General features: G+C 53.2%; 1 protein-coding gene across 1 annotated transcript in view; it reads right to left on the bottom strand.

Annotated features, from left to right (window-relative positions):
• The window catches only part of TBCD (tubulin folding cofactor D), a 158,686-nt gene that overhangs the window by 34,911 nt on the left and 107,480 nt on the right, over positions 1-16,295 (bottom strand). The window contains exons 16-22 of the mRNA XM_042967304.1: positions 15,247-15,276; positions 12,880-12,965; positions 7,001-7,081; positions 5,079-5,152; positions 3,506-3,623; positions 1,763-1,823; positions 536-558 (exon numbers count right to left, since the gene is read on the bottom strand). Coding sequence (XP_042823238.1) covers positions 536-558; positions 1,763-1,823; positions 3,506-3,623; positions 5,079-5,152; positions 7,001-7,081; positions 12,880-12,965; positions 15,247-15,276 — 473 coding nt within the window. The remainder of the gene's footprint in view (positions 1-535; positions 559-1,762; positions 1,824-3,505; positions 3,624-5,078; positions 5,153-7,000; positions 7,082-12,879; positions 12,966-15,246; positions 15,277-16,295) is intronic.

Below are 16,295 nucleotides of genomic sequence, written 5' to 3'. Positions count from 1 at the left end.
GGACCTGAGCACCAATGTTCACAGCAGGTTTACTCTGAGTAGAAAAGCTGGAAGAGCCCAAATGCCCACACCGGACGGGCAGATCAACACAGCAAGCACGTGTGCACCACTGAGCCGCACACGGTGACACAAGGCAACACCACGGCACACACTGCAACACAGACAACTCTCTGCAACTTCACACTAAGTGAAGAAAGCCAGACCTTCAAGCAAGGACATCATGGTGAGACCCCGTCTGCGCAGGTGGGGAGACAGACAGGACCGGCCGGCTGCTCGGCGTTGTGGCTGCAGCCACGTGGCAGTCTGCAGCGCCCAGCGCCCATAGGACAACACATTTCTTTATAGGACACGAAAACCTCACCAAAGCTTACCAGGACCAGCCATGTCCTGTGACTGTGACGCCCTTCAAATCAAGTAAACATAGGGCAGGCATTGAGGGGGCAACTCGCAGAAGCCCCGACAGGCCACCCCAACCTTTACTGATAAGGAATCTTCTCTATAAGACACAGGAGAACGTAGGGTAGGTGACACTTACCTGTACAACTGACGATCATAAAGCTAAAAGAAGTAAAAGTTAGGTATTAAAATTAATTGATTTTTAAAATCACGCAGCAGATGTACAACGCTACCAGGCACCGGATGGGAAGGACGAGGACACGCAGCAAGCATTTCTCAGGCTGGTGTCCCCGGAGAGCTGACCCAGGTCCTGAGCACAGAGCCCACTCTACTCCCAGCGAGCACCTGGTGACAGCCCGCTTTCCTGTGTCCCCCTTATGAGAGAGGCATCCCACCTCACACTGTCACGCTTGCACCAGACGGCACTGAGCTAGGCAAATGCCGTCTCTGTTTCCCACAAAAACTCGAGGGAGCAGACACTACGGGTTCCTGCACTCGCAGAGGACCCTGGCTCAGAGGCCCCGAGTCTCCACGCCGCACCCCTCCCAGCACCGCCTCGCGGTGCTTCACCACCCCAAGTAGACCGAAGGGATTTGCCAAAATCATAGTCAATGGCTTACACCGGAAGGGAGTCTGATACCAAGACGGTATATTGTTCTATAAAGAGAGAACCCGGAATGAATACCAAACTCTATTCTGAACAACAAACGCTAAACCTGTCTACGTCCTCGTGAGTGACTCTGATGTTATCCAGTAGCATTAAGGCCTTAGTTCATACTTTACCTCTTTTGAATCACAGAACCTTGAAGATCTCAAAGCCCCACAAAAACAGACACACCTTCCCCCAGAGACGTCACACACAGGAGTGTCATTTCAGACTCGAGTCCCACTGTGGAGACACAGCTGGGAATCAAAGCCTTCGTGCTTATTCTATGTGTCGTCTCGGTGAGCACAGGCCACGTCCAGGAAGGCATGGAACGCGCCTGAATGGCTAGACACCCAGGCACAGGTTCAGCTGGGCAGCACAGGAGGATGAGGCCCAGATAGGAGACGCCATGTCACCTGCACGGGCCTGATTAGCGGCCTCCTGTGCCGCCCGAGGTGCTGGCCACGCAGGAGGAAAGCGCATGCATGAGCCCCAGCAGGCCCCTCCCACCCCAGACCAACCCCCAGGTGCTGGCCACCAGGGAGGCCAAAGGAAGAGAGCTGCTTCCAACCAAGGGGCCCCAGCACTGATCTTCCTAGTCATCAGACTCTGGGCTTCAAACAGGGCTGAGGAGGGTGGAGACAGCTCAAAAGGGCAGCAGACGCTTGCGGGCACCAGGAAACCTGGAGAAAGGGACGCTCCGATGGGCTGCCCACAGACCTGCTGGTGAATGTGCTTCAGGCCCCGCACTGCCGCGTCGTCCAGGTAGTCTGTGATGGGCCTGCGTGGGTTCAAACACAACAGCTGAGATCCTGAGCACAACAAGCACTAGGGCAGCCCAGGGCTCAGAAAGGCCTGCATCGTGTTCAGGTGCCCCAGCGCCTCCCTCCCCGAACACCTGCAGGGGCTACCCGCCTACAGCAGTGTCCACCTCAAGGAGGGCGGGCATCAAGACCTTCCCGAGCAGCAGCTTGCCGACGATGGAGGTGGGCCTGGGACGGGGACGCAGCCAGGCCTGCCGCAGAGCAGCCAGGACGCCCATCGGAGATTTGGCCCACCAAAGCTGAGGTGAGGGCTCCGGGGCCAGACGAGAACTCACACGGCAGGCTCACTGCTGCCCTGGAAAGGACTGCGGGCACTCGGCCAGCATCCGAGAACCCGACCGTAGGCGGGCTTCCCGCCACTCCCTAACCGCGAGGGGGACTCTGTGCCTAGACCGACTGTACGAACAGGCGCTGAACACTGAAGCCTGCTCTCTTCCGGGAGTCTGGGACATTAGTCCACACCAGGCAGTGGCCACCCACATCCCACCCCCAAGAAAACCCCGCGCACTGGTCTCCCTGACCTGACCTGCCCTGGTGGACACCTCACCACGCCGTCACACCCCATGCATCCCCTGCGGCCACACGGGGCAGGGCTCCAGCTCGCACCTGGTCTCTGCTCGACCACAGAGAGCACTGCCATAGACACCGAGTCCTCGGCCTGGCCCACAGGTGCCATTTCACCCCGACGTGGATGTCAGGAAGGCTGTGTGACATTGTGTATCTGAGCCATGGCGCACAGTGGGGCGAATAGGACCCAAACCCCGGTGCTTGCCACCAGCACCTGCCCCAGCGGACCCCAGGGGATCACGCAGAGCGAGCCGATGGGATTACAACAGTGTCCAGGAACCAGATTACAGACACTGCAGTTGTTGGGAGTTTTTACTTGTGTGCAAGAAAGAAAAGCAGAAATCCACGTAGCAGCCCTGCCAACTCACAAAGCGTGGCATGCGGGGAGCTCCCCCACTGACCTGACTCCACGTGCTCTCCCGTTCTATTAGAACCGGCCAACTAGAGACATCCTCGGGGGGAAACGTCTACATTTACACTCTCTGATATTTTATTTTATTTTATTTTTTTAACTTTTTTTTAACGTTTATTTATTTTTGAGACCGAGAGAGACAGAGCATGAACAGGGGAGGGGCAGAGAGAGAGGGAGACACAGAATCCGAAACAGGCTCCAGGCTCCGAGCTGTCAGCACAGAGCCCGACGCGGGGCTCGAACTCACGGACCGTGAGATCGTGACCTGAGCCGAAGTCGGCCGCTTAACCGACTGAGCCACCCAGGTGCCCCTACACTCTCTGATATTTTAAACGATGAAAAGTGAGGTGAGCAAAGACCACTAAGCATATGGCCTGCTGGGCGCCGTCTCTGACAACGCATCTGCTCCTGTCACCGCCTCGAGACCCCCAGAGCAATGAGGAAACAAAGAAAACAGCTACTGAACACCCAGGCGCTTGCCGGCTCCCACTAGAGACAGACACAGCTCATCAGAGAGAAGACACTGACAGACTTCGTCAGATAAAACATGGGAGGACCCAAAGATTCAGTGACACTGTCACAAATAAACACAGGTGGAGGTGGATGGGGTTCCAGGCTCGCGACCACAGTGGTTCCATGGGACCGCAGTGCTTCCCCTACCTGTCCTCCTGCACCGCGAGTCTGTACAGGCCACGGGTGACCTCCGCACAGGCGAGCACAGCCCCGTGCCGTGTATGCAGATCCAGACTCTGTGTCATCGACAGCAGACGCGGGAGAACTGCAAAGGACAGGGGCAGGAGGACACGTCAATGAGCGCGCATTAGGAGGACGTGTTGAACTCACAGACAGGATCCAAAGGGGGAGATGTACCCATGGAAAGTTACCTTTGTAAGGGCCACTGGAGCAATATGCCAAACCCTCCTAGACACCCAGAGAAGTGAGGAGGGACGGGGCGGGGGGGCCTCCCAATCCCCGGGTCCCCCAGACACAGAGCAGGGACGCATGTGAAAAGAGAGAACCAGGTCTCTCCCGTGGCTAAGTGGCCGGCAGTGGCTCCGCCTGGGCACAGTGCAGGACAGAGGCCAAGCGGCAGGAGCCTACAGTCGTGCACAACCCCACTCAGGCAGGAGCCCTGCCTCCCCTGCCCAGAGCAAAGGAAGCGTCTATGCCTTTGGTGCTCTGGGGACAGAAAGCAGTGTCCCAAGACCCCTAGAGCCTGGTGGAGTGCAGACAAGGGGCCACGTCCACACCAGCCTGGGAAATCACATGCCCCTGAGCCTCAGCTTCCCTGACGCACAAACGCACTGCTGTGGAGGCTGGAAAAGCAAACAGCATCCAAGCCAGAGGCATCCCACATAGGCGCTCAGACGAGGCAGCTGGCAGCAGTCAGGGTTCAAGAGTCAGGGAAATCCCTCACCCTGTTAATGCTCTTTGACTGGGAAGAAAGGACAAGGCTGAGCACCCCTTCATTCAGGCCATGAGGATTATCGATTACAGGTAAATAACAGACTCCTGACAGCACATTTACCCCACGGACTGTGCAGCTGAAAGCCCCTCAGGAACTAACAGCCCCAAAGCTCCATCTTAAGCCCCAGGGCCTGTGAGAGGCACGCAGAAGTCAAGTCGCTAACTCCAAATGAAAAGCCACAATTCAACCACTAGTTACCCCAACAAAAGTCAGCAGGAAGAAGCATGATTTAAAGAAATTTGCACATGGCTCCCCACACTGAAACCAAATGTTATTTTTATTCTGGAATATGGGTTCTTTCCTTAATGGTAACGGGTGTAGTCCCTTTGGACCTGGCTGCTCTACTCTGCAGCTACACCACCCGCAGGGGGCCTAAGCTCAGGCCTCTCCCAGAGGTCGGGAAACAGCACAGCACGCTATTCCCACAGCCAGGAGCTGCCATCCGAAATACGTAAGATGTATAACACAATCCATCGGTTCCCTGCGGTAATGGGCCTTGCACCCAGGGCACACAGACTGCCATGCACACAGCACCCGTCCTCAGAGAGGCCACGGCAGCTGGTTCTGTTCTGTCCCCTGATTAAGCACAGCCCAGTCCCTCACTCACACACTTCTCAGCAAGAAAGAAACACAACGTCGTTCTCAGCCCTCCACACCCTACAGTGGCCTGTCCTCAGCTCCTGCCTGCTGTGTGCACCTGCGCATCTGCCACGCACACACACATGTTCGTGTGTGGCACCAGCAGGGGGGTCTGAGCCTACCTACCGTGAGTGGCGCTGTACTCAGGCGCTCGCTGGGCCAGGTTGTGCAGAGCTTTCGCAGACAGCTCTCTGATGACTCTGGGGGACACGACGGAGAAAACGGTTAGTTCCTTCCTTGTGATGATTCCAGCTTTATCCAACTCATGGAGAGGGGACAGACAATACAGAAGTGTCAACTACCCATTTCGTCAAAACCACCAATAAAAATAAACACAAATGAACAAAAAAGACCCCCTGACTGTAACAAATGAGGACTGGAGACTTTACCAAATGAACCCAAGCCTGCATGGGGCCACAGCCACCCAGCTCGTGGCTGCCCTAGTACCTTAACATTCATGTTCCATTAAACACCAAAAATAACCTTTTTTTTTTATTTTTTTAAAAACGTTTCACTATTTTATTTTTGAGACAGAGAGAGACAGAGCATGAGCGAGGAAGGAGCAGAGAGAGAGAGGGAGACACAGAATCCGAAGCAGGCTCCAGGATCTGAGCTGTTAGCACAGAGCCCGACACAGGGCTCGAACCCACGCACTGTGAGATCATGACCTGAGCCGAAGTCGGACACTTAACCAACTGAGCCACCCAGGCGCCCCAAACACTAAAAGTAACCTTAACAGTAGCCCCGCAAGGTCCTGAAAGCCTCGCTCCAAATTCTTTGGAGACAGATGCTATCCCTACCCCCCACTGATGAAAAAGTATAGAATCAGTCACTCTTTACAACCTAGTGCAGCTCTGTCTACGGGCCCTGTCCCCGTGCTTTATTTAGTAAAACCACCTTTCTGCACTAAAACCATCTCGAGAATTCTTTCTTAGCCATTCGCTCTCGAACCCCACTTCATCATTTCACCAACAGGACTGAAAGAAGAAATGAGCGTCCTGACAACAGCTCAGGAGTTGAGTCTGAAACCACAGGTAACACATTTGCAATTCTGGCTTTAAATACCCGAGGACTAACAGGTTAATTAACCAATTTCCCCCAGGCTCAGTGCACAGGATTTGTGCTCTATGAGAGGTATTGCAGCTAGGCCTCAAGTGTCAGAAACCCACACAACTCAGGAAGATCGCCTGCAAGGGACCCGGGAGAGAGGCCACACCTACTCCAGCGGCACACAGACGCACCCCCGTCTCCCGAGGACGGCCCCGCCTCACCAGGAGAGCGGCAGACACCAAGGCTGCTTCCCCGCACGTGGCCGTGGTCCTCGGGGCAGAGGTTGGACCACATTCCCCAGCAGATCAGAAAGAGCTTTCTGCAAGTAATACCCACACTAAAAGAGGGTTCTAGACATACAACGGTCACCTGCCATCCTTCAGCTCTACGGTCTGTACGGCCGTACCAAGCCTTCTCGTGACAAAATCAATCTCGTCTTCCCAGGGGCAGTAACAGCTGTGGGGAGCATGGGCTCTCTTGTTTTCTGGACTGCGCTGGGAGCCCTCCCTCCGAAGAGACACTTAACTGCCTGTGAAATGCTAAGATGCCTAGAAATGGCTACGCAGCCAGGAAAGAGCCGCAAAAGCCTGCTCGCCTCCAGGAGGCAGCCGAGACGGCCACACGGAGCGGCATCAGGCAGGAGGGGCCGTCCAGGGAGCGCTTGGGGAAGGGCTCCTCACATCCGCAGGAGGCAGCCTACCCTCCGTCACACAGCAATACGGCAGCGTCCCCACGGGGGCCTTGACACACCTGACACAAGTGACGGAGGCCTCCGGAGGGAAAACTGGACACAGACCATTAACCAACACGTCAGGCATGAAGACCGAACTCCTATCACTCCTCAGAAGTTATCTTAAAATACAAACTCTACAATGAGAAAATGTACTAAAGGCCTACCTCAATTTAACTTCCTCTCTGGAAGAAAACAGTTCTTATTTGACAGATGATCTGGTACAATGCACCACGAAATTACACAAACACAAAGACACAAAACTTACCCATCCCAGTGGTTGATCTTCATGGTCACCAGGTGGTCTATCATTGGCTGAGTGTACTCAGGAAAGCTGGCAATAAACGTGCTGAAAAGAGAGATCAGAGGGGTGAGGCGGGAAGGGGTGGGAGCCCCCATGCACGCGTGTGGGAAGCCGTGCAGCCACTTCAACAATTTGGCAGTTTCTTTTCAAGCTAAATGTACAGAAATCCCCTTGCCCAGTATTTGCCCAGGGGAAGCAAGGCTACACGTCCACACGAAGATGTCCAAACAAAGGTTCACGGCAGCTGTACTCATCACAGCCAACACCTCAGAACAGCCTAGATGTCTAGACCGGGTGAGCTAATAGTGAGCTGCAGAAGAACCACGAGACAGAAGACACCAGCAAGAGAGAGGAGCAAGCTACTGGCACACACACACACGTAACGACATGAGCGTCCGTCCTTCCTGATCCCGCTCGTGAGACCTTCTACAAAAGGCATCAGCAGCCCAGTGACAGGCAGAGGGGCACTGGGCCGAGGCGGCTCACCCTCCACGACTTGACGGAGGCACCAGTCACCCAGGCACCTGCACTGTCAGCTCTCACTGGGAAGTACACTTCATCCATGGATAGCAGATGGGGTGTAAGTTATGCCTCACAAATAAAAGTTACATCTAGTGAAAACACCGTAGGAGAATTAAAAACAAGAATCTCCAAGTGGGACAGGCCTCTCTAGTTCTGACTCAAAACCTAGCAGCCATGAAGACTGGTACATTCAAAAGCAAAACCAAAAAGCAAAAGTGTCTGCCGAGAAAAACATACCATAAACAAAGTCAAAAGATAAAAATGGACTCAGAAAAAATACCAGCAACTGTTATCACAAACATGAGACTTCTTTAAAATAAACTTCTTTCAAATCCATAAGAAAACACCATCACCTGGTAGGAAAATCCTCAGACCATTTACAGAGAAGAAAATCGACACAGCCCACGTTCAGCCTCCTTCCATGGGAGACAGAAAGAAAACTTCCGTCCATCTGTCAGACTGCCCAAGTCAGGGGCAGGGGGGTGGGGGAGTGTAGCTGTTGTTGGAAGGATCTAGAAGGATCTAGAAACATTGCTGTGAGCACCATTCTGATGCAGCTTCTATGGACCACGACGGGCATCATCCAGGAAACTTGAAACATAAAGATCCAGCAACTCCACTTGTGTCAATTCATTCAGATATAATCACACAGGTGAGAGATACCGAGCACAGAGATGCTCACTTCACATCGTTTCTAACAGTGAAAGACTAGACAGAAGCCAGTGGCCAGGAGGGGACAGCATGCAGTTTACACCCTACGTGCACATACGGGACGCTCCCGTGACACAGGACGAGGAGACGATGCGTGGTGTAAGTGCAGCACGTCGGCCCGGGGCGTGCATAATCTGCTGTGCGGGACGGTAAACCCAGACGCTGCCCGATTCCTCACAGCCGCACGTCACCTTCTGACCAGTGCTCCGCTGACGAGCACGAAAGCTGTGCCGCTGTTCAGCGTGCACAGAAGGAAGTCCACACACCCACATGTGTGACACAAACGGAACCTCTCTAGGAGACACCAGAGACTGATGGGGTCGCAGGGATGGAACTAGGATGCCGCAAGAACAGTCACCTGCACCTTATGAACTGTAGGCCACGCCCTTGCATCACCTACTCCAAAATGCACTTTACACGTCATGCCTCTGGGACCCCCAATCAATTATGCATACTGTCTAAATCTGCCACGCCATCCACACAACCCCGCCATGGACATAGCCATCGGCCACGTGCTACATGGTGGCTGAGAGACAAAGTGGATGGCACAGCGGGCCTAGAGGGGGAAATACATAGATGTTAGCTGTGTAGGCACGTGTGTGCACATGTGCGAGGTGAACACAGGCGCCGTGTGGACATGTGTGTGCTACAAGGTGCCAGACTGGAGAGGGTGGGGTCGGGAACATGTTTGCTCTGGATGTGAAAGAAAGAAAAGTGAGGGCTTCTCCAGAGGTGAGAGGGATTGAGAGACCCTCTAACGGTGAGAAAACAGATAATGTCAGGAGGAAAAACAGAAAAATCAGGACAGTGGAAAAGCGGTCAGAGAAAGGAGCCAAGATGCAACCCCTGGACCCCCATCACCAAAGGGGCCCCTGGGACTGCCAGACAGGCCAACATCCATGATCAGTGGCCTCACGGGAAGAAACAGACAGAGGCTGGCCACCTAAGTTCTGGCCGAGCCCCGGGACCAGGTAATGGCTGAGCGTGGGGAGCACACACGACTGGAGCCACCCCCCGGTGCCCAGCACTCCCTGAGCACCCGGGGTCTGCAGGGGGGGCATCGGTAGAGGGTGGACAGCAGGGGCTTGGCCGGTGTCGGGACAGTAAGAGCTGGGCCAAAGGGGTGGCTGAGGGGATCGGCAGGACGAGGAGCATTTGAGGACTATTAGGGACACAGAAGTGACAGAAGTAGGTCGCCAAGCGGATGCGGGGAAGGACACAGGAGGAGAAGCACAGCTGTGTGGGTGGCGTGCCGTCCACTGAGCTAGGAAGCAGAGAAGGAGATGGTTTGCTCTGAGGGCTCCTTAGTGTGAAGAACTTGTATGACAGGAATGTGCAAATTACTGGAAAGCAAAATATGACAAAATGTATCTCAAGAAGGATGCACAGAACCACAGATGTCAGAAATCTGCTAGGGAAACTTCCAGCAGCAAAACACACACAACAGGAAGTGCTAGCAACCGCTGGTTGTGTCCCGACAGAAACAGCCCTGTGTTCACACATCAACATCAAAGGGGCTCGAGTGGCCACCCGCCAGTGAGTAGGGGACAAGGGACAGCAGAACTCCGTACATGGTGAAGCCAGATGCAAAAGTGAACACACCACATGACTCCATTTGCACCGATTCCAGAAAAGGCAGGCTGGGTGGGCACAGGAGGCAACTCAGAGCTGCCAGGACCGGGGCGCCAGCAACTTCCTAGAGTGATGGAGACACACCCTGCGTCGACTGCAGAGGGGACCATCACCAGCCAAAACCCACATTTTACGGAGGTGAGTATTCCTATATGGAAATTGTATGTAATGAAATAGGTGTACAAAAATAAATGTGACTTTAAAAAAAAAAAAAAAAGGTTTATCTCAGGAATACACAGGATACTAAAAGAACAAGTCACAGGTAGGAAAACATTTGTAGATTATTTATCTGAAAAAGGACTTGTATCCAGGGTATACAAAGAATTCTCAAATTCTCAGTAGGAAGGAAACCCGATAAATAGGCAAAAGATTTGTCAAATAAGCCCCTGAAAGACCCTCAAAGTCATCAGGAAAACACAGATTGATAAGCTGTTGCTCTGGCACATGCACGAAGATGGCTGCAATGAGGAAGCCGGGCCACACCGAGGGCGGCTGCAGGGTGGGGGGCATGTGAAAAGGGGCCACCACCTCAGAAAGCTGGCAGTTTCTTAGAAAGTTAGGGTCCAGCTGTTCCACACCTAGGCATTCAACCCAAAGCAGCAAAAGCACTCGTCCACAGACAGGCGGGCACACGGGCGTCCACTGCTGCTTCATCTGTAGCAGCCCCAAACCGGAGACCCCCCCCCCCCCCGCCACCGCGATGTCCCTCAGCAGGAGCAGATGTGGTATGTCCATGCGACGGAACACGGGTCGGTAACAAAGGAATGACCGAGTCGCCAGTACCCGAGTGAAGGAGGCAGCACAAACTCCATCCCCATCACTTAAGAAAATGCAAACTAACCCAGTGACGAGCAGACCTACGTGGGGAAGGAGCCCAGGGAAACTCTGGGTGTGGCGACAGAGTCAGAGTGTACGTGCGAGGCGTGCAGTGTCCTTGTGCCTCGACACTTTAACAAAGCTGCCGAAGTAAAAATAAAGGGGGGGGTGGTGCTTGCTGCTGTGCCCCATCTGACGATCTTCACTGCCACCTTCAACTTCCTTCCATTCCTCACCTCCAGGAGAATCAATTTCTGAGGGGTCCTGACTGACCCCATCCTGTGAGTGACCTGTCAAACTGCGCTCCAGGACTCAAGACGATGAGAACCCTCCCTGTGGCTCGAAGCCCCCCACTACACCCACGCTGGGCCCTACTGACCCCTCACCATCCCTACCGGGCTGTCCCCCTGACACCAGGCCCTCTGCCACACACCCCATACCCCTCCCCGACACCACCCAGGCCGACAGCAGGACGCTGTCCTCACTGACTGCTTCTCATCCAAACACACATTTGAGTATCAGACGCACCATTAAAGAACACGCCCTGATCAGGATTAAGTTTTGCCAAACATCTCTATGACATGCAGACAACTATAATTAAAACATGTAAGTCTCAGACCAGCTTAGAAACCTTAACAACAAGAAAAATATGCCAAGGCTAAAAACTGATTATTTTATCCAGGAAGCTCAGGGAAAAGTGGTAAATTCTCTACATAAAATATATATTCAAATATTAACAAGGAAAACGGAACAAAAGCAGGAAAGAATTGATAGGGTGCCAAAGACCATCAAATGTTGAGAAAAGATGAAAACGATGCTAAAAAATATAGTGTGTTTGCTCAAAGACTTATTTTTTTCAAATGTTTATTTCTGAGAGAGAGAGAGAGAGAGAGAGAGAGAGAGAGAGAGAGAGAGAGAGAGAATATCTGAAGGAGGCCCCAGGCTCCAAGCTGTCAGCACAGAGCCCAACACGGGGCTCAAACTCCCAAACCACAAGATCATGACCTGAGCCCAAGTCAGATGCTCAACGGACTGCGCCACCAGGCACCCCTGGTCAAAGACTCTCTTTGAGAAAGAGGCCAAATGCTACATTTTTAAAAGAACATCTGTGCATGCAGGTCATGGAGAAATGGAACTTCTGCATGGTCTGTACAGCAAGGGTGCTCAAGAGCCCACCCTTAGGGTGCAGAGTGGTCAACTCGTGTTCAAGGCAACAAACCACTGACAAGCCAGGCCCTTCCCGCGCAGGCGCTGCATTGAGGAACCAAGACAAGTGAGGTGCCTCACAGCACAGAGACCACAGGTGCAAGTCTGCGTGGGGATGTTAAATATTCACTCCTTGACCTGATCTCTCAAACACCTTTCTACTCACATCTCATAAACAACCCAGATATACCTTTACCTTGGGAAACACATTTTGCTGGAAAGAAAAAACAGAAACAAACAAGAAACAAGCCTGATTTATTCTCTTTGAATTGGGTCCAAGCCAAAATCTAGTATAAGTGAGTTTATTTCCCCCAGCTATATTCACAGAGGTGAACGCTTTTTGGGTGTCTGGACTATATAATCCCACCCTCCCCCAATCTCCCCCTCCCCAAGTGAATTAGATTAGGGATGGGCAGAGTCAGGCTAAACCAATCAGGACAAGTCTTGGGAATCTGGATTTGAGACTAAGCAACAGGTCTCAGGAGAAACAGTCCCTTCTAACCCAAGATTTCATCCTGAGAAACTCAGTGTGTCTGTGGCAGCCGGCAGAAAACGTGTTCCACGAAGGCAACACAGAGGCAGCACACGCACACAATGGGGCAGCCAGAAGGAAAGAATGGCCAGGGACAGGGCTCGCTCCAACTGTCATCCTTGAAACTGTTAGCACCCCTTTAAAAAGCAAATAAAACCTCTCACAAGCAGATCCCGCACCCCTCCCAGGCCACCCAGGCCCGCCACTGTCCCTTTGGATTAGTTTGCACTTTCTAGAGTTTTACATAAATAGAATCCCACCCCAGGCACCCGGTCCGATCAACAGGGAAACAAAAGTTTTGGGAGCACTTCCAACCCATACACAAATTACATCACTCTTAGCGAAACTTCCAGGATGGGGAAGGAAAAATGTGACGTCTAAATCAAAGGGAGTATTATATTTGTGATGAACATTAATAACTTACCTTATAACCAGGAAGCAGTTAGCTCTGTTGCCAACAGCAAAGTAGTCGGCTGCAGTCAAAATATCGATCCCGTGAGGGAAAGTGCCCTACAGATCAGGCGGGAGAAGGGGACAGAAATGACGTGAGTGAGGAGGTGCTCTTCCAGGAGGCCAACCGTCATATTCACACACACTCATGCTTAGGTAGAGAGGGTACACTGGGGACAGACGGCAGAAAGCTCACCGTCTCGGGCTAGGCGCTGTGCTAATGCTTTGTGAACCACTCAAAAATATTTAATTTTTTCTCAAACAACTCAAACATTTTCAACTTTAAAATGTTTAAGACCTTCTCTGAACCGCACACCACAAAAATCATCAGGTTTCAACAGTCCAGGCACACCTCATTTAATGCGCTTTACGGCTACCACATTTTTTACAAATGGAAGGTGTGTGGCCACCCTGTGCCGAAGGTCTGCCAGCACCGTCTGCTCACTTTGGGTCTGTGTGTTACACTCTGGCAGTTCTCACAAACACATCACTAAAAACCTCATCCCAGTTCGGGGAGTTTCCATGTCGGCAAGGCCACACCCTCTTTCTCCGACGTTCCCACCAAACAGCAGGACACTGCTGTATGCAGAGCTGGGGCGCCCTGGGCCCACACCAGACTCTGCTTCTTTTGAAGTCTGTGGCTCCCCCACCCCTGTGCTATGGGCACGCTGCTTTCTCGGTGGACGTGGGGAGGGAGAGGGAACCCCCTCCCTGGAGTACTGGCTCCTGGCTGATCCCCTAAACTTATACCATGATTAAGGCCTTTCCTCTCCCTGACGGTCCACCCAACCCGAGTGTCCCCACAGAAAAAGACATGGCAACGGCCATGCTCCGGACCACCCTGTGTCTGGGCCGGGGCTCTGCCCACGGCAGGCTGGAAGCCAGGTGCAGGGAGAAGCCACTCTCTCCTGGGTGCTGACATTGGGGTGCCCAGAGCCCCCCCCAGTTCAGCTTCCAGCAGGCTCCTTGACTACAGCGGTCCTCCCACCCACCCCTGACACTTCACCAGGCAGAGAGCCTTCTGGAGCTCTCCCTACCTGCTGCCCCAACACACCAAAGCGTACCCCTCAGCCGGCCAGCTCTCCCTAGGGAACCGCTTCCTTCTAAGTTTCCAGGGCCCCAGGTGGATATGCATTAAGTGACTCCCTAGCACACTGGTCTCAGCCGCCTTCAAGCCGGGGAGGAAAGGGAGAGGCCCTGAGGTGGCAGAGATGCTCGAGAGCGAAGCACAAACCAGCTGCGAAAGCGAGACCGCGCTGCCTCCCTGGGCGGATTCCAAGGAGAACTTCCCACCTAGAACCAAACGTCACCTCCCCTGTGGAAGCAGAAGGGTCAGCCCCCACCCTGGTCCCCTGGCGGCCCCAGAGAACACTGACTAAACCAGATACCGTGGACCCAGGGTGCAGAACCCAGGCCCCCCTGGTTCTGCAACAAGGATCCTCATGGACGTGGGGGCACCTGTGAGGGCGCTTTCCTCTCAGACATCTGACAGTGAGCCTTGGAATGCTTGTCTTTTCCCTGAGGCTTCCCTCCCCGAGGAAGGACTGCCTTTCCAGCTCCTGAGCGAGCCTTCTGCATGGGGCTCCCCTCAGGCCCTGCAGCCTGACTCCCGCCCCCCCAAGTCCCGGATGTCTGTCTCTGTCTGTCCCCCCAACACCATCCACTGATGCCCTCACCTACAATACATTCCTCCTTCAGCCCAGACCCCCTCCTGGGGCTTTGACCAGAGTTCAGTTCAGTGTCTCCTGCAACAGGACCCACCTCCTGCCCATTCTCCCCCAGGCCAGCACACGTCCCAGGGTGGCCATTGGCACACGCAGCGTGAATGACTCAATGATAAGGCCACACCACCCATCCGAGGCTGACCAGTCACGAGAGGTTCAGGACCAGGGGGCACAATGGTGCTGGTTTACACAGAGAGAGGCCACAGGGTCAATGGCTCCTACCACACGCGGGATGGGCAGTGATCACATGTCTGTCCCTGAGAAGCCTGGTTCCTCCACCCAGATGCCTCTCACATTCACAGGCAACTGCTGAAATCAGGTGGCAGTGCATAGGCACTGATCTCTGATCACTGATGTCTGCGTATGTGTGAAATTACTTACACATTCGAGGTTCCCATAAGACACACTACTATTTAAAACTTGCATCAACTCTGCTCTGGATAACCTCATGAGCGGGTCTGTGACCAGACATCACTGAGTTAAATATTAGCTTATTTTAGGTAAATTCTTTACCCACATCCAGCAACACAAGAAGCTACCCGGTTTGCAGCTCCAATGTTCCTACTGCTAAATCTACAGGCAGTTTTAGGAATTAAGACCTCACAAAGTAACCATACCTGTCTTCCCACATTCTCCTGGAAAGCGGCCTAAGGAAAAGAAGAACAAACAGAGCAGGTGAGTTAGTTTGCGTTTATCAGGAGAGAAACTCAAAACAAACGCGGTACAGCACAAATGACCCATGGCTTTATTTTTTTTCAGTAAAAGTCCTCATTGTTGGCGGATCAGAGCCTCAAGGGTACTTGTCATTCTGTCTCTAAGTCCCAGTGCTTTTTTAAATCATCATTCAGGAATTCAAGCTTATAAAATCAGACACATCCTGAAAAACGTCTTTTAGGCGTGAATGCCAGCTTCTCACTGATGCCTACTTCAAGGCCCTAGATAGGGGTGTGAGGACAGAGTCAAATCAGTCGGTTAAATCAAAGCCCAACACACAATCCTCCTCCTGGGAACTCTGTGACAGAAGCTGGCAATGGTGAACAGAAATGGCTCACCTCCCCCCTCCACACCCCACCCAACCACCCCTGCTACAGATAAGCCCAGACTCGAACACAGGCCCAGAGGTCAAAATACTTAAACAGAATGAAGTGTCTTTACGTGCTTTCTTTAAAATGCCTGTTCGCGTCCCTGGTGGCTCCCCCTCCCGTACCTCCACCTGCTCTGCAGAGGTGTGACAGCCAGGCCGTCTGAGTAGTGACAACAGCAAGGCCTGTGCCTCCCTGTCCACCACCCAGAGGGTACCCCCGACGGTGCTCTCCCCAGAGTTCCCTGCCAGAGCAGGATTCAAGTGGGGAGCAACCGTCAGCATGTGACAGGTCGGAGGACAGAAGTTAGGGTGGCCCTGGGAGGGCACACATGCAGGTGTGCAGAAAGGAACTCGAGAGACGCAGCACAGAGACCCAAGTCTGCCCCAAACCAGCACCTCTGGCAGGTCTCCCAGAAATCCAGAACCGGTCGTCTCCAGGCCCTCCTGCAGCTTTTACACTGCGAGGAGGGAGACTCGGTGTTTGCTATGTACTATTTTGAAACTTTTGCAATAAATTTATTAAAGAAAATATTTGAGGGGCGCCTGGGTGAGCATCCGACTGCGGCTCAGGTCATGATCTCA

This window comes from Panthera tigris, chromosome E1 (assembly GCF_018350195.1).
Source record: "Panthera tigris isolate Pti1 chromosome E1, P.tigris_Pti1_mat1.1, whole genome shotgun sequence".
NCBI classification, from domain to species: Eukaryota; Metazoa; Chordata; class Mammalia; order Carnivora; family Felidae; genus Panthera; species Panthera tigris.
Note: the sequence above shows the minus strand (reverse complement) of the source record. Positions and strands in the feature narration are given on the sequence as shown.